The 22,379-nt window shown below is 38.5% G+C and overlaps 2 protein-coding genes across 2 annotated transcripts; both read left to right on the forward strand.

The window, feature by feature from the left end:
- Window positions 1–3,745: 3,745 nt before the first annotated feature.
- On the forward strand, window positions 3,746–7,780 carry LOC139978901 (uncharacterized). The gene is given in 2 exon segments (XM_071989467.1): window positions 3,746–3,963; window positions 5,480–7,780. A coding segment is annotated over 1 exon segment (2,196 nt). The 5' UTR covers window positions 3,746–3,963; window positions 5,480–5,536; the 3' UTR covers window positions 7,733–7,780.
- A 5,256-nt stretch (window positions 7,781–13,036) lies between these two features.
- LOC139978919 (uncharacterized) lies at window positions 13,037–20,499 on the forward strand. The gene is made up of 2 exons (XM_071989488.1): window positions 13,037–13,287; window positions 15,020–20,499. The coding sequence occupies exon 2, from the start codon at window positions 15,080–15,082 to the stop codon at window positions 17,270–17,272; it is 2,193 nt and encodes a 730-aa protein (XP_071845589.1). The 5' UTR covers window positions 13,037–13,287; window positions 15,020–15,079; the 3' UTR covers window positions 17,273–20,499.
- The last annotated feature ends 1,880 nt before the right edge of the window (window positions 20,500–22,379 follow it).

Genomic DNA, 22,379 nt, shown 5'->3' on the forward strand with positions numbered 1-22,379 from the left:
ATAAAAAAATATATTTACTCAATGAATCAGGTATTGTTCGTGATATCAATAATTTGAAGCTCAGTTTGTCTAGCCACTGCAAGTGACGTCAGCTCTCCCGGAGTTGGCTTCATAGCAGTTGCTGGAAATAAGAACCCTCACAAAATTCCTGGTAATATGCGAAATAGTCTTATCCATACTGGCTCGCCGGTTCAGCAAACTTTTAAGGTCCACGACTCGTGCCGTATCCATTATGATGTGGGCCACGTACGACCAACAGACTCCAACCCCTCAGAATCGATAATCAGAATGCATAAAAGCATATATAGCTTATTGAAGTTCAGCCTTGATATTATAAAAACATATGTCAATCGATCTCCGTCGGCAAGCTCCGAAAAACTGTAGAAAAATGTTTCGAAATTTTAGATCTATCTTGCGACCCACGGCAATTTTTTAGTTTGAGGACCTTCGGTTTGTGTTAATCATTACGCCTGGGATGAACTTATTTGCTTCAAGCACAAAGCAGCCAGATGTGCAGTGAATCAATAAACTCATACTCGATTCTGTACTGTAGTATATATATATATATATATATATATATATATATATATGTTACGTTGGAATGCGAGAGGTCTCGATAATTAATTTTTTAACGAGACACAAGCCTGGGTTCGTTTCCGTAAGGAACACAGACAAATTGACAAGTCTAGAGATTTTAAATGAGAACGTAAACTATATTGAACAATGGATTTCGAACCAACAACAACAAGTGGTAATTACAAATATATAGAAAATTACTCACAAACTTAACAATATAGGATACACTTTAAAACACGCTGGTCTCTTCCAACGGCGATATCCCTCAGCGGCCACGACCTTGATGACGACGATTCTCGGTCCGTTGTACCGCGAAATTCACTGGTCCTCGACGAAGTTTCTCGCGATCCCAGAAACAGCAGTCACCTTCTTTCCGGCGATGCTCCAAAATAGAAGACGGACTTCCAGCCACAATCGAGTGAAGCACAAGTCGAACTTCTCGCCGACTAAATATTACCAGAGTCAGTCCAAAATCAGCTTTATAGCCACCAACTCCTGGCGTAACGAACTTCCTCAACGGAGACAGAAATTCTTCACCTTCTCCGAAATAAAGACTGGAAAACTGTACTTTCACAGCAAAGTCCTCTTCAAACTTCTGAATGGAAGTGTAGAATCAATCTTGGTATCGATATCTCAATCCTTCAGAAAATACTGGTAGTTGAGCACTGACGATATATAGTAGAATGGTATAATAAGTGTCGTCGCTTGTATTCGTTCAGAAACTGAGAAACTCTCCGATCTGGGCGGGCTTTTATATACGATTCGCCATGTCAAGAATCCTCCAGATCTTTCTCGATACACCTGACCCAGTTTCTCTATTCTTGGAAGTCCTTTGCATATCTAGCGAACGTTCCAGAGAATCCACGAAGATTGCACAGCTTACACGCGATTTCACGTAAAGCGACGTTAACCCGAGACCAGCGTGTCATCATAAGGAATATACCAGAACAATCGTGTATTATAACATTCTGACACGGTAACCCGACCTAATTTCTCAAATACTGATTTATCACGTAGGCAATTTTAAATACTTTCTATCATATAACATTAGGTTCCTCACTAGCAGTAACTAGCGTTAGGCTACAATGGGCCCTCGTAACATATATATATATATATATATATATATATATATATATATATATACATATATATATATATATATTAAACGCCATGAAGCTCGAGTACACAAGTCATATCTATGCACTTCATGATGTGAAGCAACCAACCATAGTCTTTATTCTTGGCTGAAGAAATATGAGCTGCTGATGCAAGATTCGATCGATACAAGCTGCGTAAATAACTTCCTGATAGAGGGAATGTTTTTAGTTTTGCAAAAGTGAGTGTGAAAGGTACGTATGCTTTTAGACAAGCACCTGAGCAAATAAACATACACACCCATACATACACATGTTTGTATTACATTCAGACCGAGGACCCCATTGTATTTTCCATTGTTCAAATCCACGTACCCTAACCTTTACAATACCAATACCATAGAATTCTTCCGAGGACGTGGTGATTCTTTAGAAATCACAACCGAGGACCTGAAATTCTTTTGTTCATGTCCTCGGTTAGATAGCAAAACAAACACACAGTCACGCATATATATATATATATATATATATATATATATATATATATATATATATATATATATATATATATATATATATATATATATATATATATATATATATATATATATATATATATATATATATATTCATCTAATTAAACATACATTTATTTAAATGTATGCTATGCTAATGTTGATTGAGTATAAACATCACGAGGTATTTACTGGTTTAATTGAACACTCTATATACGAGCCAGATATAACGTCATGCAAGGTTTAAATCAAACTCATTTGTAAAACAATTGGTCTTGAAAACACTTGTTGGTATTCACATGAAATAAGTTGGGTAGGATTATACCCCCCCCGGCCCCTCCCCTCCGTCATCTTTCACATTCCTGCGGGTAGGAAGGCCAAGCCAATTTAGTTACACACAAAGCACATATAAAAACAATTTAGGGAAATATATGTTATCAATGAGATGGGTCTGTTGTTGTGGACTGGATGTAGGCAGTGCAAAACAAATGGGTAAATTGAGACAGTTTGGCCACTTTAGGCCTACGATTTTTTTTACTACTGAGTAAAGAGGTTTGTTTACAAGTGACGAAAACAAGTACTTTAGGCTCTCATAGCAAAACAAATCTACACAGTCATTATTCGGAAAATTGATGGTTCCATGAATGCACACAAGTTTTGAGTTTTCGGTAAAATTTGCAAAGATGACAGTTTAATCAACACAAATATTTAAATTTGTATAGGGCAGTTCTATTCTGTATGGAAACATTATATCTTCTGCTGTATTGTCATGAGGTGATATTAAACCTCTTTAAATTCCTATAAAACTCCTCCAAGGTCTTTAACCAATTTGCACTTTTATCCTTCACGTTTACCCCTTGTTAAATTCCCACGATTCCCGAATAAATAAATGCATTTGAAATTGATCGGTCCATTTTCAGACGTCTAGTTTAGGAGCACCAAAATGATAGGCTCAGGAAAGGTGCCAAAAAGCAGCAGGAGCATCATCTTTTTGATATGTTATCAATCGGGATCTAGTTGTTGTGGCTTACATGTTAAAGAGTATGAATGGAAATATATCTGGTGTAAAAATTGGGTCAATTGAGGAAACATTAGACCACTTTAGGCCTCCCAGGAGCAGTGTGCGAAAATTGTATTCTTTACTGAGTAAAGAGGTTTGTTCACAAGTGAAGAAAACTACAGGCTCTCATAGCCAAAAATATGCACTGTCATGATACGGCAAATTGATGGTGCCATGAATGGCAACTTGTCAGTTATCCTGTAATGGGTAGCGTTTGGCTAGTGAGAACTTCTATCCAAACTATAGCCATATTTGGGCAATAGATATACCCTTTGAACGTTGAAAGGTATTCCATAAGTCTATATTAAAAATAAGCAAACACAAGTTTTTTTATTGACTTACACACTAAATCATGAAAGTAACGTGGTCTATAACTTCATGTTTTAGTGTGTAAGTCAATAAAAAACTTATTTTTGTTTATTTTTAATATAGATGTACGGTACACCTTTGAACGTTCATAGGGTATATCTATTGCCCAAATATTAGCACAACCAAAGTCTATATCCACAGACGAACACTGCGTGACATGTGTTTAATTTCTCGAACATCTGGGAAAATTCATTAGTAATTTGCCACTTTCTGACACTATATATCTATTCACTCATTTAATAGACTATATATCCAGTTATACGTTGAGGAAAAACGGCATCAGCTGATCAGAAGATTATAAAGAAGGTTGGCGGTTTTAGAGATCACGAGGAAAAGAACATCATAATTGGTAAGATTAGTTGTTGAATCAGCCGTTCTATATATTATCTATATAGAGCTGCTGAGGTAGACTGCCCAAGTATCAAAGTCATATTGCTCAAAATCATGTTAGGCCTTTGATGTCATGTAGTTATGATAGGGGAGAGGTTTTAATAAATAGAAATCATATAGGGCCATTTAGATTGGACATTTTGCACAGTTTTCATCCTTTAAATGACATGACTTATGCGAAGAATGATGGATTAGTTTTGATCTTATAGTTGCTCACATTAGTTGCATTAATTCGATTACTCGTGTAACGTCGAACATGCAGAGGACTATACACAGTTACGCAACGAGGATAGCACTATGGGTTGGTTTATTTCTGATGCATGTATGTGTATATAATTCGACACTACTTGCTAAAGATAGTTACGTTTTATTGTATAGTTGATTGTTACTCTGAAAACTCTGTGTATATAGCAAAAAGAAAACGTATGCATTTCTTTTATTCAATAATCTACTGATTGATTTGTTGTCATTCATATTTACCTTCCTTATCAAAGGCGAAAGGAATGATCTTTGCGATGATGATGGTGAGTATGTGTGTGGCAACTTGGCTTTCAAAACGATAACTCAATAACTGTATGGTGGGTGAACTTTAATTAGGTACGTGGATGCACCTCTTCAGTAGAAAAGTCCTAATGTTTTCTGTGGAGGTCAAGAACATTTGGGTCAATGGGGTGAAAGTCTTAAAACCATTGAAACACAATAACCTTCAAAAGCACTCGGATGAACTGCATTCTTTGCATGTGGGTGTAAGCAAGTAGAACAGTCTTATTTGCGATTACCAGAGGTCACATTTTGACTGTCTGATACGGATTTAATCGCAACTCCTTCTGCCCTCAACAATACATCGGGAAAAAAATGTCAGATTATGATTACTTCAATCTTGTCACCAATACAGTTTAAGTGTATTGCTTGTCATCTACTATTTGATAGCAACAAAGCAATATTCAATATTCTCCAAAACACATCTACTAGACTAAGTAGAGATATTAATTAACAGGCTTCAATGAAGGTATATTTGTGTGTCATCCGTATCAGTAGAAATGGTAATTCAAGTTGTGACTATGTACGATTGTGTACATAGTGAATAACTTGAGCCAAAGCACGGATCCATGTGGAACGCCAAACTCTAGGGATACTGGTTCCGAAAGCTCCATATTACTGCAAACTGTTTGAAATCGGTTGGGCAGATATTGACTCAAACTACTTCAACGCAACATCCTGAAGTCCAAACTGTTCGTGAAGGACGTTGGTATGCTAATGTCGCTCAAGTCGTGCATTAACAACCTTCTCCAAAAGTTTGGAGCTGAAGGACGAGTTAAACACTGGCCAGAAATGTTTTAGCACTTCTACATGTGTTCAGACCATTTTGAACGGGTTATGCATGTTTGTTCGTATTTCCACTCATATTTTATGGAATACAGGGATAAATAATAATTCGTTAAACCCCTCCTTTCTTTTCCTGCACTCTTTCCCAGATTGTGACGTAACTGAGTACAGTTTTTTTCAAGTGAGGGTTAACGATCATTATCAACATGGCAACCTGGAACCCTTTCATAGAAGACCTGACAGAAAACTTCTTCAAGTGTTCTGTTTGTTTGGATCAATTTAATGAGCCGAAACTGTTACCATGTCTTCATCGATACTGTAACGATTGCTTGAGGAAAGTTGTTCAAGCCAGCCATGATGGGACAATTGAATGTCCACTTTGTAAACAGCGATGTTGTATACCAAAGGATGGATTGGACGGCTTTAAGACTGATTTTCATATGAAGAGTGTGCTCGAGTTCATAGAATTGCGTAAATCATTCGAAAAGAAAGATTTCAAGCAGTGTGTGAGCTGTTCAAAGGATGTAGTATGTTCCGCTTACTGTTTTAAATGTAGAGATTTTCTATGCGACGAATGTTACAAGGTTCATATCAGTAATAAAATGTTTACTGATCACCAACCAAGCACTCTGAAATTGGAAAATATGGCAGCTAAGAACCTAACAATGGAGGAAATAGCTGCAATGACGGAAGATCCCAGGTGCCATTTTCATATCAAAGAACCAGCCAAATTGTGCTGTGGTACATGCCAAAATTAACCGGTTTGCTTAGTTTGCACTCACGGTAAGCACAAAGGTCACGACCTCATAGATGTGAATGACCTAGCCCAGAAAGAAAGGACATTATTGAATCGGAACCTTGCTGAACTAAGCAAGCACAAGACTAAACTATACGCGTTACCCGAGAAAGTTCAAATGGCGCTAGTAAAATTGAATGAAAATGTTACAAAAAAGACAAAGTTGTTGACAAGTCAACACGAGAAACAGGCAAAGACAATAAAGGAAAAACTTGCCGAATGTAACGATGAACGTGAAAAAGGAGCTGCAGACATAGAAAATAGAAGAGGATGTGAAAAACGTGAAATAACTGTTAAACATGAAGAGGAAATGAACCGCTTGATCATGAAACATGAAGAAAATATGAAAAGTACCGATGTAAAATATGACCAGGAATTGGAAGAATTTAAGGACAATAGTAAGGAAACGGAGGGTGAATTCTTTCAAAAACTCGGGGAGTTAGATAGTAATTTCAAGACCTTGACAACAGCCAAATATCTTCTTACAAGTCAAAACAAAAACGAATGTGAAGAAATACTAAATAAATGTAAGCAACTTATTAAACGGTTCGAAAACTTATCAGCAACGTCTTCTTCCATTCTTGCATGTAATGACGATTGGACGGACGCACAGTGTTTCCCCGACATAAGAGCAGCCAGTGAAACTTTGATCGAAGAAATGAAACAAGAATATCCAGAGTTGGAATCTTTATCTGATTTTGTCATCAGTGATATAACAAAAGTTATATATGATAACGTTGTCATTACAGAAAGTGCAGAGTCTGTTGTTGATGTTGCGGGAATCAAAGCTAAAGGCTACGCGATCACCGGTATGACAAGTAGTAGCGATGGTAATATCGTTATGACTGGTTTTGTATCAGAAGAGGTATCACACATCACTGTCACTAACATGAAAGGAGAAATATTAAATCAGAATGTTTTAAATAGAAATAAGAGATTTCGGATTCAGGCATTTCGTTACTGTTGTAATTTGCCGGGGTTCAATGTCATTACAGTTTGCATACCGGATGAAATCGGTATTTATAATATTTCTGACTCTAATTCTTACCAAAAGAAGAACATCAGTGGTATGGTTAAGACGTGGCCAGATGGTAGATTTGTGTGCTCTGTTACCACGAATCTCGCCAAGAATGAAATCATTGTTGGTACTAACAGCAGAGAAGTGTATGTATTTGATTATCAGCTGAATTACAGTCACATCATAGTACTACCTGATGAAATCAAGGGAATATATGGTATCACTGTCCACGACGGTAATCTTCTGATCTGTGACTATTGGGGTGGGACCTCATATGCAGTTACCATGGTGGCATCAGGGAGTAAGGTGGTGTATAAGTTCACCAAACCAAATCTAAGTGGAGCTGCCTTAAGACCTGTCAGTGTGTGCATAGGCATGGGAGGGTTCATCTTTATCTTATGGCGTGATGATAGTAGGCAGAACCCTGTGCTAACACAATACAGTCGAGATGGTCGGCAATTACTAACATCAATGCCAGTTGATAACGACGCATGGTACATTACCACATCCGTAGTAGATGGTGAGGAGAAGCTCGTGATAGCCACCTTGTCTGGGAAGATGTATATATACGGACTAGTACCTGCATAGCGCTTTATAGAAATTACATATTGAAACAAAGTGGTCTCGCGAGTTACGACACAGATCAGTCTTGAATAATGGTGGGGTCGTGTGTCCGTTCTCTGATACTATCTAAGTGGAGCGCGACCATGGGTTCGCGCGTATAGGGTAGAAATTTTTTGGGGGCAAATATACCTCCCAGATCGCTGGAAATAACACTTCCCAGACCCAAATGATGCTCCCAAACCTCTTTAAATATTAGATCTCATGGCTTAGAAATTTAGTTTGGGGAAAAACATTGGCGTCTGCAGAAAAAAAAATCAGGGGACAAATAATCCAAGTAGACTGTTGTATATGCGATGGGGTTGGGTCCTCTCACAGAAAACAATTATAGACTACCGCAAATGCGATTTCCATCCAATATTTAACAACTGTGGATAAGTATAATAAAATGAGAACTGCTGTATGTCATTTGCACAATGCTTGATTAAACTGCGCCAAAGTTCCATACAGGTGAATTTAAAATGCAGCGTTTGGTCTAGAAAAATTGGTAGGGACACGGTATATAATGTCCCCACCACTGAAAAAGTTGGTGGGGACGCGTCCCGCTGTCCCCACCAGGATCTGCGCCCATGAGTTGGGATACACAGATTCGGTTGTTATCGTTGTATTTTGTTTGGCTGGAGTTTTACACACATAGGAAAATATTACAATCCTAATTTCTAAGAGTTATTGTTATCTGCATTTATAATTGGCAAATAACTAGTTCCTAAGGAGTTTATCTCCGTATCTTAATATATCCATTACAAAGACTGTCTTCCTATATATAGGGATTAAGTTACGTTAATATATCAGTATGTTCATTCGTTTTAAATAAATACTTTTACTACAGCCTAACACATTTTCTAGACATTTTCTTTGCCATTGTCGAGTTGAGATTGTTGTAAGGCTGTTGTCAGGTCAAATAATAAATATAACACGCGAATCGTGAGTAGACTATAATGCTACTGATTTGTTTGATATTCCAAAAACAAGTTTATCTGACGGATTGTTACCAGTTAGAAATTTTGAAGTAAACTTGCAAACTTCCCGAAATATCTGGGTGCCAGTGGCGAATGCAGGTCAATCGGGGGAATATGATTCAGTGGGGAGGGGATGGCTGTGTTCAATCACGGGGAAATGGTTCAGTCGGTGGATTTAAAAAAAATATATTACATTCAGCCGGAAAAGAATTAGACCTTGTGAATTTGTTCTTGTGGAATAAACATGACTGCTTCAGATTAAGAAGATAGATATGTCTTTCATTACTGCAGATAATTAAAATATATTTACTCAATGAATCAGGTATTGTTCGTGATATCAATAATTTGAAGCTCAGTTCGTCTAGCCACTGCAAGTGACGTCAGCTCCCCCCGGAGTTGGCTTCATAGCAGTTGCTGGAAATAAGAACCCTCACAAAATTCCTGGTAATTATATGCAAAATAGTCTTATCCAGACTGACTCGCCGGTTCAGCAAACTTTTTAGGTCGACGACTCGTGCCGTATCAGGACTGAGCCACGTACGACCAACAGACTCCAAACCCTCAGAATCGATACTCAGAATGCATAAAAGCATATATAGCTTATTGAAGTTCAGCCTTGATATTTTAAAAACAAATGTCAATCGATTTCCGTCGGCAAGCTCCGAAAACTGTAGAAAAATGCTTTGAAAGTTAAGATAGATCTTGCGACCCACGGCAATTTTTTAGTTTGCGGACCTTCGGTTTGTGTTAATCATTACGCCTGGGATGAACAATGTTATTAGGTTGATGTTATTTGCTTCAAGCACAAAGCAGCCAGATGTATAGTGAATCAATATACCCATACTCGATTCTGTACTGTAGTATATATATATATATATATATATATATATATATATATAAATCACATCATTTCACATACAACATCTAACTAAACATACATTTATTTCTTTATACATACGCACTTTTCACACTTTCACAAACACACACAGATAGGTTGTAAGGACCTCCCACTGATGAACAGGCACGATACCTTTCGAAAATTGAGAACCGAGTCTTCCTGTGGCCGCTCATGCAGTAACTATGAGGCTTCATCTGATGTGTTGTCCCTCTGTTAATTTTGTTCAATTTGGTAATTGTCTTGATTTGATGTTTATTCCATCTCCCACAACTCAAATCTTCAATGCAGCTAATTTATTTACATCTAACTTAATTGAGTGTTCTTGATAGGTGAACGTGGTTTCACGTGGGTTATAACATCTGTTAATGTTTGTGAAAGCTGAATGGTTGCATATATATGCTTATATGTCTTGGTGGCGGTAATGGCCGAAATTAAGGTAGGTAAGTACATGCCACGGTGAATACAACAACTATTTGAAATGGTTGTCAAATAGTCAGGGTCTCGTGATTATTTCAGAAATTCTGTTTCTGCTTTCAAGATCTTAAGGTGTGTGTCATTCTTATTCCTAAACCTGTTGTTGATTGAATCTTCTGATTCTTTAACTGGACTGGAATCCATCATTCATTGTACGTGTCAGTAAATTCCATATTTAATTCACTGTATATAGGCTACATAAGTACTCTTTATCTCCAGTTCTATTGTAAGGGTAATATTGTTTTTTGCTAAACCTTTGGTCATTTCCCCCTATAAATGCTTCCTGAAGAGCACTTTTTTATCAAGACATTCAATATGAGTCTAGGTTTTTTTACTGTTTTTACTTTTTTTATTTTTTCATAAGGTTACTTTTTTTTTTCTTGGGGTGTGTCTGTGTATGGAAAGTCTATGCTACAGTTATAGGCTACTTAAGTTTGGGTTATCTAAGTTAATCTAGGGATTTTTGTTTCTAGTAAGGGTATCTTCAATCATTATATGTATTTATCACCATTAAGCCAATAGGAATGAGTTGGTAAGTATAATCACGTACAAAACCAATTCTCGCACGATGCATAGAAAAACGAATCGAAAGCATTACTAAGGATTAATAGATTAAGAACAACATCCAGCCTCAAAATTTCTACCAAACGACCGTTATTTTGGCTCAATCTCTACCACGACACACGGTCACCAATCACCATCACATAGTTACGGCCACCATGATAGCCTCACCGCCTCCATGTTCAAACACGCATATAGCTCCTCCCTGTAATTCTATTAACGTTGATTGAGTATATAAACATCACAGAGTATATACTGGTTTAATTGAACACTCTATACGAGCTAGAGATAAAGTCATGCAAGGTTTGAATCAAAATCACTTTGTAAAACAAATGGTCTTGAAAACACTTGTTGGTATTCACATGAAATAAGTTGGGTAGGATTATACCCCCCCCCCCTACCATGGCCCCTCCCCTCCGTCATCTTTCACATTCCTGCGGGTAGGAAAGCCAAGCCAATTTAGTTACACACAAAGCACGTATAAAAACAATTAATGGAAATATATGTTATCAATGAGATGGGTCTGTTGTTGTGGATTGGATGTTGGAAGTGCAAAACAAATGGGTAAATTGAGACAGTTTGGCCACTTTAGGCCTACGATTTGTTTTACTACTGAGTAAAGAGGTTTGTTTACAAGTGACGAAAAACAAGTACTTTAGGCTCTCATAGCAAAAAACTCTACACAGTCATTATTCGGAAAATTGATGGTTCCATGAATGCACACAATTTTTGAGTTTTCGGTAAAATTTGCAAAGATGACAGTTTAATCAACACAAATATTTAAATTTGTTCAGGGCAGTTCTATTCTGTATGGAAACATTATATCTTCTGCTGTATTGTCATGAGGTGATATTAAACCTCTTTAAATTCCTATAAAACTCCTCCAAGGTCTTTAACCCTTTGCACTTTTAACCTTCACGTTTACCCCTTGTTAAATTCCCACGATTCCCGAATAAAGAAATGCATTTGAAATTGATCGGTCCATTTTCAGACGTCTAGTTTAGGAGCACCAAAATGATAGGCTCAGGAAAGGTGCCAAAAAGCAGCAGGAGCCTCATCTTTTTGATATGTTATCAATCGGGATCTAGTTGTTGTGGCTTACATGTTAAAGAGTATGAATGGAAATATATCTGGTGTAAAAATTGGGTCAATTGAGGCAACTTTAGACCACTTTAGGCCTCCCAGGAGCAGTGTGCGAAAATTGTATTCTATGCTGAGTATAAAGAGGTTTGTTCACAAGTGAAGAAAACTACAGGCTCTCATAGCAAAAAAAATATGCACTGTCATGGTACGGCAAATTGATGGTGCCATTAATTGGCAACTTGTCAGTTATCCTGTAATGGGTAGCGTTTGGCTAGTGAGAACTTCTATCCAAACTATGGCCATATTTGGGCAATAGATATACCCTATGAACGTTCAAAGGTATACCATATGTCTATATTAAAAATAAGCAAACACAAGTTTATTTTTTTGTTGACTTACACACTAAATCATGAAAGTAATGTGGTCTACAATTTCATCTTTTAGTGTGTAAGTCCTTTGGCGGCGGAACCGGGGGGGGGGGGCTTGGGGGGCTCATCCCCCAATGAAAAAGTTGAGGGGGGAAATGCATGATAAGCCCACCCCCCCCCCACCCCCAATATTTACCAAGGCTCCGAAACGTGCATCTGCCCATTTTTCAATGCATACATGTCGATCTGTCCGATGCACACGTATACTATATAGGTGTAATAATTTTAGTAAATGCTGGGGGACCCTCGGCCCGTCCCCTGGTTATAGACCACATTGTCACCCCAACCGCGTCTTCACGCCCCGTGAAAAGTGGAGGCAGTAAGTGTGAGTACCGGTAAGCACAACACAACTTCGTCTTAGGCCAATGACTTGCCTCATTTCAGCCAGTTCTCCAACATCCCCTGAAGGATATAACCTTCTAATGGTAACACATTTCCCATGGATATATCCTTCAGTAATACTTTACACTCAAAAACGTCTTTGCGAGTACACTACGAGTAACAGCTACTCTCTTACAACACCATCGAATTTACAAATTACAATGTTTTTACAGATTTTTACGTGCAATCTGAGAAATTGCAGGCTTGAGACCCATATTTTAGGGCAAGGTATTCTCAGCAAAAAAACAGTCGGGAAGTGCCGTTTCCGGCCATCTGGGGGTTTTAAAAACCCAAAATTTTCTTGTTCGCTCCGCGCCAACCGATGGTGGCGCTCCGCTTAGATAGTCTCCACACATTAGCCCCCAATAATTTTCCCATTCCGCCGCGCCTGTGTAAGTCAGTAATAAAACTTGTTTTTGTTTATTTTAAATATAAATGTATTGTACACCTTTGAACGTTCATAGTATATATATTGCCCAAATATTAGCACAACCAAAGCCTATATCCACAGACGTACATTGCGTGACAAACTAGTTTTATGAATACGAAACGTACTATAGAACGAAGGAACCAACAGCGGGTTTACATGTGTTTAATTTCTCGAACATCTGGGAAAATTACATTAGTAATTTGCCACTTTCTGACACTATATATCTATTCACTCATATATAATGGATTATATATCCAGTTATACGTTGAGGACAAACGGCATCAGCTGATCAGAAGATTATAAAGAAGGTTGGTGTTTTTAGAGATCACGAGGAAAAGAACATCATACAGGCCCGGTCACACTATACCGATTTTTTATCGGAATACTATCCGATTTTCCCGGAGGAATCGAAACTGCCAGTTTTTCGTTCGGGTCTTCTAGCCACAGTGATAAAGGACCTGATTTGCTATCTGTTGAGCCATTCCGATGTGGAATAGCCCTCTCCTAACTTTTGATATTGACTCCGTTTCCTTTTATCGGATAGCTATCCGATTTCTCTTACGATTTTTATCGTTTTTCGATGTGACGTCACTTCAGAATGTAGTCCGTTCCAGAACCCCTCAGATTTGGAGTAGGTATTCGAATATTCCACTGCGTTCATTACATTCACTACCACAAACCTCACTCTTCGGCCTAAAATCGGAAAAATCGGACCGTATTCCGATAAAATATCGCTGTAGTGTGACCGGGCCTAATTGGTAAGATTAGTTGTTGAATCAGCCGTTCTATATATTATCTATTTAGAGCTGCTGAGGTAGACTGCCCAAGTATCAAAGTCATATTGCTCAAAATAATGTTATGCCTTTTGTGTCATGTAGTTATGATAGGGGAGAGGTTTTAAATTATGGAAATCATGTAGGGCCATTTAGATTGGACATTTTGCACAGTTGTCATCCTTTAAATGACATTCAAGTATTATGCGAAGAATGATGGATTAGTTTTGATCTTATTGCTCACATTAGTTGCATTAATTGGATTACTCATGTAACATCGAACACGCAGAGGACTATACACATTTACGCAACGAGGATATCACAATGAGTTGGTTTATTTCAGATGCATGTATATGTATGTATATATAATTCGACAGTACTAGTTAAGATAGTTACGTTTTATTGTATAGTTCAGTGGCGTAGGAAGGTACTTTTGAGTGGGGGGGGGGCTGAAGACTGATGGCCGACCTGGGGGAGGGGTCTAAGGGGTTTTTGGAATTTTTTGCATTTCCAGGTGGCCTCAGATGCGATTTGGTGCAATATAGCACACTTCAACACCCACTCCATTTTGTAAACTTAATTTTGTATTTTCACCTAGCCTATAGATGCAATTTGGTGCTCCAAATGAGGTTTTTTTCTCATTTGGAAATGAAAAAGGGGTTTTCTGACTTGCGAAGCGGGGGGGCGGAATGATACTTCCGCCCCTCTACATTTTTCACTGGGGGGCTGGCGCCCCCCCAGCCCCCCCCCCGGTTCCTACGCCCTTGGTATAGTTAATTGTTACTCTGAAAACTCAGTGTATATAGCAAAAAGAAAACGTATGCATTTCTTTTATTCAATAATCTACTGATTGATTTGTTGTCATTCACATTTACATTCCTTATCGAAGGCGAAAGGAATGATCTTTGCGATGATGATGGTTGTGTATGTGTGTAGCAACTTGGCTTTCAAAACGATAACTCAATAACTGTATGGTGGGTGAACTTTAATTAGAAACTACTTCAACGCAACATCCTGAAGTCAAAACTGTTCGTGAAGGACGTTGGTATGCTAGTGTCGCTCAAGTCATGCATTAACAACCTTCTCCAAAAGTTTGGAGCTGAAGGACGAGTTAAACACTGGCCAGAAATGTTTTAGCACTTCTGTGTTCAGACCATTTTGAACGGGTTATGCATGTATGTTCGTATTTCCACTCATATTTTATGGAATACAGGGATAAATAATCATTCGTTAAACCCTTCCTTTCTTTTCCTGCACTCTTTCCCAGATTGTGACGTAACTGAGTACAGTTTTTTTTTTCAAGTGAGGGTTAACGATCATTATCAACATGGCAACCTGGAACCCTTTCATAGAAGACCTGACAGAAAACTTCTTCAAGTGCTCTGTTTGTTTGGATCAATTTAATGAGCCGAAACTGTTACCATGTCTTCATCGATACTGTAACGATTGCTTGAGAAAAGTTTTTCAAGCCAGCCATGATGGGACAATTGAATGTCCACTTTGTAAACAGCGATGTTGTATACCAGAGGATGGATTGGACGGCTTTAAGACTGATTTTCATATGAAGAGTGTGCTCGAGTTCATAGAATTGCGTAAATCATTCGAAAAGAAAGATTTCAAGCAGTGTGTGAGCTGTTCAAAGGATGTGGTATGTTCCGCTTACTGTTTTAAGTGTAGAGATTTTCTATGCGACGAATGTTACAAGGTTCATATCAGTAATAAAATGTTTACTGATCACCAACCAAGCACTCTGAAATTGGAAAATATGGCAGCTCAGAACCTAACAATGGAGGAAATAGCTGCAATGACGGAAGATCCCAGGTGCCATTTTCATATAAAAGAACAAGCCAAATTGTGCTGTGGTACATGCCAAAATGAACCGGTTTGTTTAGTCTGCACTCACGGTCAGCACAAAGGTCATGATCTCATAGATGTGACTCATCTAGCCAAGAAGGAAAGGACATTGCTGAATCGGAACCTCGCTGAACTAAGCAAGCACAAGACTAAACTATACGCGTTACCCGAGAAGGTTCAAATGGCGTTAGTAAAATTGAATGAAAATGTTACAAAGAAGACAAAGTTGTCGACAATTCAATACGAGGAACAGGCAAAGAAAATAAAGGAAAAACTTGCCGTATGTAACGATGAACGTGAAAAAGGAGCTGCTGACATAGAAAATAGAAGAGGATGTGAAAAACGTGAAATAACTGTTAAACATGAAAAGGAAATGAACCGATTGATCATGAAACATCAAGAAAATATGAAAAGTACCGATGTAAAATATGACCAGGAATTGGAAGAATTTAAGGACAATTGTAAAGAAACGGAGGGTGAATTCTTTAAAAAACTCGGGGAGTTAGATAGTAATTTCAAGACCTTGACAAAAGCTAAAGATCTTCTTACAAGTCAAAACAAAAACGAATGTGAAGAAATACTAAATAAATGTAAGCAACTTATTAAACGGTTCGAAAACTTATCAGCAACGTCTTCTACCATTCTTGCATGTAATGACGATTGGACAGACGCACAGTGTGTCCCCGACATAATAGCAGCCAGTGAACCTATGCTCGAAGAAATGAAACAAGAATATCCAGAGTTAGAATCTTTATCTGATTTTGTCATCAGTGATATAACAAAAGTTATATATGATAACGTTATCATTACAGAAAGCGCAGAGTCTGTTGTTGATATTGCGGGATTTAAAGCTAAAAGTTACTATATCAACGGTATGACAAGTAGTAGCAATGGTAATATCGTTATGACTGGTGTGGTATCAACAGAGGAATCACACATCACTGTCATTAACATGAAAGGAGAAATATTAAATCAGAATGTTTTAAAAAGAAATAAGAGATTTGGGGTTATGGCATTTCGTTACTGTTGTAATTTGCCGGGATTCAATGTCATTACAGTTTGCATACCGAATGAAATCGGAATTTATAATATTTCTGACTCTTCTTACCAAAAGAAGAACATCAGTGATATGGTTAAGACGTGGCCAGAGGGTAGGCATGTGTTTTCTGTTACCACGAATCCTGCCAAGAATGAAATCATTGTTGGTACTAACAGAAGAGAAGTGTATGTATTTGATGATCAGCTGAATTACAGTCACACCATAGTACTATCTGATGTAATCAGGGGATCATATGATATCACTGTCCACGACGGTAATCTTCTGATCTGTGACTATGAGGGCAGGACCTCATATGCAGTTACCATGGTGACATCAGGGAGTAAGGTGCTGTATAAGTTCACCAAACCAAATCTAAGTGGACATGACGTAAAACCTGTCAGTTTGTGCATAGGCATGGGAGGGTTCATCTACATCTTATGGCATGATAGTAGGCAGAACACTGTGCTAACACAATACAGTCGAGATGGTCGGCAATTACTAACTACAATGTCAGTTGATGACGACGCACGGTGCATTACCACATCCGTAGTAGATGGTGAGGAGAAGCTCGTGATAGCTACCTTTATGTCGGGGAAGATGTATATACACGGACTAGTACCTGCATAGCGCTTTATAGAAATTACATATTGAAACAAAGTGGTTTCGCGAGTTACGACATGGGCGCAGATCAGTCTTGGATAATGGTGGGGACGCGTGTCTGTTCTCTGATACTATCTAAGCGGAGCGCAACCATGGGTTCGCGCGTAGGGTAGAAGATTTGTTTTTGGCAAATATACCTCCCAGATCGCTGGAAATAACACTTCCCAGACCCAAATGATGCTCCAAGACCTCCTTAAATCTGAGATCTCATGGCTTAGAAATTTAGTTTGGGGAAATACATTGGCGTCTGCAGAAAAATATCAGGGGACAAGTAATCCAAGTATAGACTGTTGTATATGCGATCGGTTTGGGGTCTTCTCACAGAAAACAATTCTAGACTACCGCAAATGCGATTTCCGTCCAATATTTAACAACTGTGGATAAGTATAATAAAATGAGAACTGCTGCATGTCATTTGCACAATGCTGGATCAAACTGCGCCAAAGTTCCATACAGGTGAATTTGAAATGCAGCGTTTGGTCAAGAAAATTGGTAGGGACACGGTATATAATGTCCCCACCACTGAAAAAGTTGGTGGGGACGCGTCCCGCTGTCTCCACCAGGATCTGCGCCCATGAGTTAGGATACACAGATTCGGTTGTAATCGTTGTATTTGTTTGACTGGAGTTTTACAGACATGAAAATATTACAATCCTAATTTCTAAGAGTGATTGTTAGCTGCATTTATAATTGGCAAATAACTAGTTCCTAAGGAGTTTATCTCCATATCTTAATATATCCATTACAAAGACTGGCTTTCTATATATATGGGATTAATTTACGTTAACAGGTGCGTATCCAGGGGGGGCGTTGGGGGCGCGCGCCCCCCGGGTAAGGAAAAGAGGAGAGAAAAAAAAGAGAAGAAAAAAGGGAAAAGGAGGGGGAAAAAAGAAAAGGAGGAGAGGAAGGAAGGGAAAAGAAAAAGAAGAAAGAGAGAAAAAGGAGAAAAGGAGGGAGTAAAAGATAGCCAAGACCTCGGGAAGAGAAACGGAGGAACAGTCATAGTTAAAGCGCTGATCCCTATTATATACACAGGGTAGCCAGTGACAGATCAAGGATTACGGAGGGGGTGTGCGCCTCATGCACCCTACCCCTTACACCGACAACTCCATTTTTGACGTTTTCCATTTTTCCTCTCTCACTAATGTATCTATATAAATACTATATATGGTCTATCATAATGCGTGTGTGTTTATGGACGCCTTAAACAATTGTACAATTGTGCTATATGGAACCAACTGTGGCTGGTCTTGAACTCGACCGAGTCATCGGGGAACATGACGCATTTCGGGAAGGGGGCGACCGCCCCCCCCCCCCCCAGCAAATTTTCTTTATGACATTGCTAGTAAATTCAAAATAGACAATGCTTAGATGCAACTTACAAGGCCTGGGACGTGTCATTTTCAGCGATCTGGGAGGCATTTTCGGCCAAAAATTTTCTTGTACGTTTCGCGCCAACCCATGGTGGCGCTTCGCTTAGATAGTTTGCCTACAGGCTTCGCCCCTCTCTTGGCAATAACTCGCTACACGCCTGTTCGAATTTGTAAAGCAAATAACAGATATAACATCATATCAGTGAGCATTGAAATGCATGTTCCACGATGAACAGCCTCAAAAACTGTCTATGTGTGTGTAGTCAAAGGCGTAGGAGCCCAATTGGATTTGGGGCTGTAACGACTTGCCCGAAAAAAAGCCAAAATTTTTCCAACATATCGATGCCAATATCATATAAGCAAGCATCGGCCATTACATTGCATGGCATCGTCTACCGCACGGTCCGTCAAAGTTGCACAGTATACCGCCGGATGTTAATGTAAACAACCAAATGTCTTATGTAGATGGAGAAAAAGCATACAGATCCATTTATGTCAAAACACTCTTTTACAGTAGTAATGTCGGCCAAGCTTACAACTTTATTTTAATTACAAAGGAGATCATTTTTAAGCTATTCATTGCTATTTATTTTTCTTTCAGTAGGTGCCCGAAATAATGGGAAAATATTTGGTTGCGGGGGGGGGGGGCTGCAGCCCCCGCCTCCTACGGGACCTACGCCTATGTGTGTAGTGTTCGGTTTCGATATACCTGATATCGGAAATATTTGCTAGTTTTCATTTCCTTCAACCAAGTTTTATAATAGCCATTATAAGAGGTTGCAATATTTCTACACCAATAAATTAACTGTGTCGGAATTTTCCAAAATTTCCTCACCAACATTCTTCATCATACTTTCCTCTACTCGTGCAATTTTGACCTGTCTATTAGGGGTTGAAGTGTTTTTTTATATATTAGTTGTCCATATATTGAATTTTCTGCAACATTATGGGTATGTTTTCAAGTGATTTTTATTCACGAGAAATGTGAATTTTAAATTCTCAACAAATAATGGGCTTAAAACCTTCAAAAGTGGGTTTTCGGATATTGTGGATATCGTAGAATCACCTACAAAAGCAATGATCCATAGGACATGCAATGAGGTCGAACATGATGTGTGACTGGTGACAATCTCCAAAAAGGTTATGGATGGAAAAAAAAACTTTTTTTGAAATACTTGGTTCTCAGGCAAAAGTGTTCATCTGGTTGGTCAGTTTCAAGCCCGAGAAGTGCCATTTCCGGTGATCTGGGGGGTATCAAAACCAGAAATTTTCTTGTACGCTCCGCGCCAACCGATGGTGGCGCTCCGCTTAGATAGTAATTCGCGCCCCCCGGGTTAGAAAATCCTGGATACGCGCCTGGTTAATATATCAGTATGTTCATTCGTTATGAAAAAAAAATACTTTTACTACAGCCTAACACATTTTCTAGACAAGGTTGGCGTAATTATTCCTTGGGTATAAGCAATATTTGCTTCGTGATACAATGTGGTATATATCATTACAGATAATTTCTGGATTTCAACTCTTTCTTTATAATGTTCCTCTATTTAAAATAACCTCTTATGACATATAATATACGTATAAGTGCTCTTTTTTCTTGTATCTTCTTAATAATATCTGCACCCAACGAAGTTGGACGCACAATATGTATACATGCATTTCCGAAGGGAGGTCTTTTTTTAAGTTTAGCTGTAAACACAATACCGCGACAACAAAATGCTTATAGGCTATACTTCGTTTCTTAATACCGTATATTGCGCATAGTTTAGTAATATATTGCGAACATGGTGGTAAAAGATAATTGGAAACAGTTCTATAGCAGAGACCGAGTCTTTGGGATCCAATTCCAAGTCCGTCTTGTTCAAATACCAAGTAACCAGTTTACAAACTTCTAAGTTTAAATTTAAGACACAAAATGTAACCTATGTTTATAGACGTTGGATCACATCAAAGATTATTGGGACCTATAGATATCCGTCCTTTTGACTTTCAGAATAGCCGTGTGAAGGATCCGGTTCGTAAACGGCCTTCCTTGAAGGCTATAGTCGGCGGGGACATATGGCAAAGATATTGAAGTGAGCCTTACATTAGTTTGCACTTAATAAAAGAATATGAACATATTAAAGAGAGGGTTAGATAGCGTAATAAAATCGTAAATACAACGTTATTTATTGGTCTTAAAATAACGTAAATATAACGTCCCCTGGAGTCTACAAAATTTCGCAACTACAACGTAACTTTCTAACGTAAATACAACGTAAACGGTACGTAAATATAACGTTATAAAAACTTAATTTTGTTAGATGGGTACACACAGAGACACACTCGGATATACTACTTCACAACTGCACAACCGACAAAAGCAATACAAAACATAAACAGACATACAAACAAACGGAATGTGTGAAACAACATAGAACGTTATAAGAAACAGAAAAACATATAACAAGACAGACCGAAAGACACAATTTATGCTGACACAAACACACATACGCAAATAAATCCATGCAAACATATACAAGGGCGGCGGAAGCACTTTTAATCTGGGGGGCACCGACATCAAAGGGCACTTTGCAGAAATTCGATTCGACTGATGCAGCCTCATATCTAGTACCCTTTAACTCTAATTGTATTATCTTATTTGCGTATACACATCACTCCATCAACGCCTCCCTCCCCCTCCTTAAGGAAAATATGCATCTGAGCGGAGCGCCACCATCGGTTGGCGCGGAGCGTACAAGAAAATTTTGGTTTTACAAACCCCTCAGATGGCCGGAAACGTCCCTTCCCGAGTGTTCATTCTGGTTCCCTGGCCTCTAATTGCTAACCTGAGAGACCTCAATTTTTATGTAGAAAAAGGGCACATTTTTAACCTGAGGAAAAGTGGGGGGCACGTGCCCCCTGTGCCCCCCCCCCCCGGTTCCGCCGCCCTTGAACATACACTGACACACATAATCAGTGCAGAAAGAACAAAAATATAAAAAATACAGAGAAATAACCACGTTTAAATCTGTGAGTAAACAGGTTGATGTTTCTAGGCTATATTGTATTATCTATATGCACTGGTGACGTAAAGATCAATACTTGTTGTGCATTAACAAAAGACTCTCCCCGACTGAACAATATCATCGGGAAGTGAGCCATCGGGAAGTGAGCCATGAAGTATAACACTGTATATACACAGTACGTTAAAATTAGACTTTTAAGGTCTTATTCATATTTTTCTCGTAATTATTTAATATGGTTAGATTATACGCCGTACGATTACATATTTAAAAGTTAAACTTTGATCAAACATGATATTTTTTTAACTTGAGAGATGAATTTTAGTACTTTCAAAGCATGATTGTGGCACAAAACATAGGCTTCAACGTTCCTGGACTATAGTTACTTTTAGCTTTGAAAGAAATATTCCGTTGAGTATTTACCTAGTTTTTCATGTTTTCTTGTGGTACTAGATTATATATGCTATGTAAAAGTGAGAGGGCCTGACGTTTCGCTGATCCTAGCAGGATCTGCTAGGAGGATCCTGCCAGGATCGAAACGGTCAGGCCCTCTTCAAAATTTATATTCGACATCGCAGCAACACCATGCACTACACCATTTGTTTGAGAAATACTACTATGGTCGGTGGTATGACCCAATTATCGCAAACAAGTAGACCAGCTGCCTTGGGGAATTGAAGAGAGAGACAGAAAACA

The sequence above is a fragment of the Apostichopus japonicus genome, chromosome 2 (genome assembly GCF_037975245.1).
Source record: "Apostichopus japonicus isolate 1M-3 chromosome 2, ASM3797524v1, whole genome shotgun sequence".
NCBI classification, from domain to species: Eukaryota; Metazoa; Echinodermata; class Holothuroidea; order Aspidochirotida; family Stichopodidae; genus Apostichopus; species Apostichopus japonicus.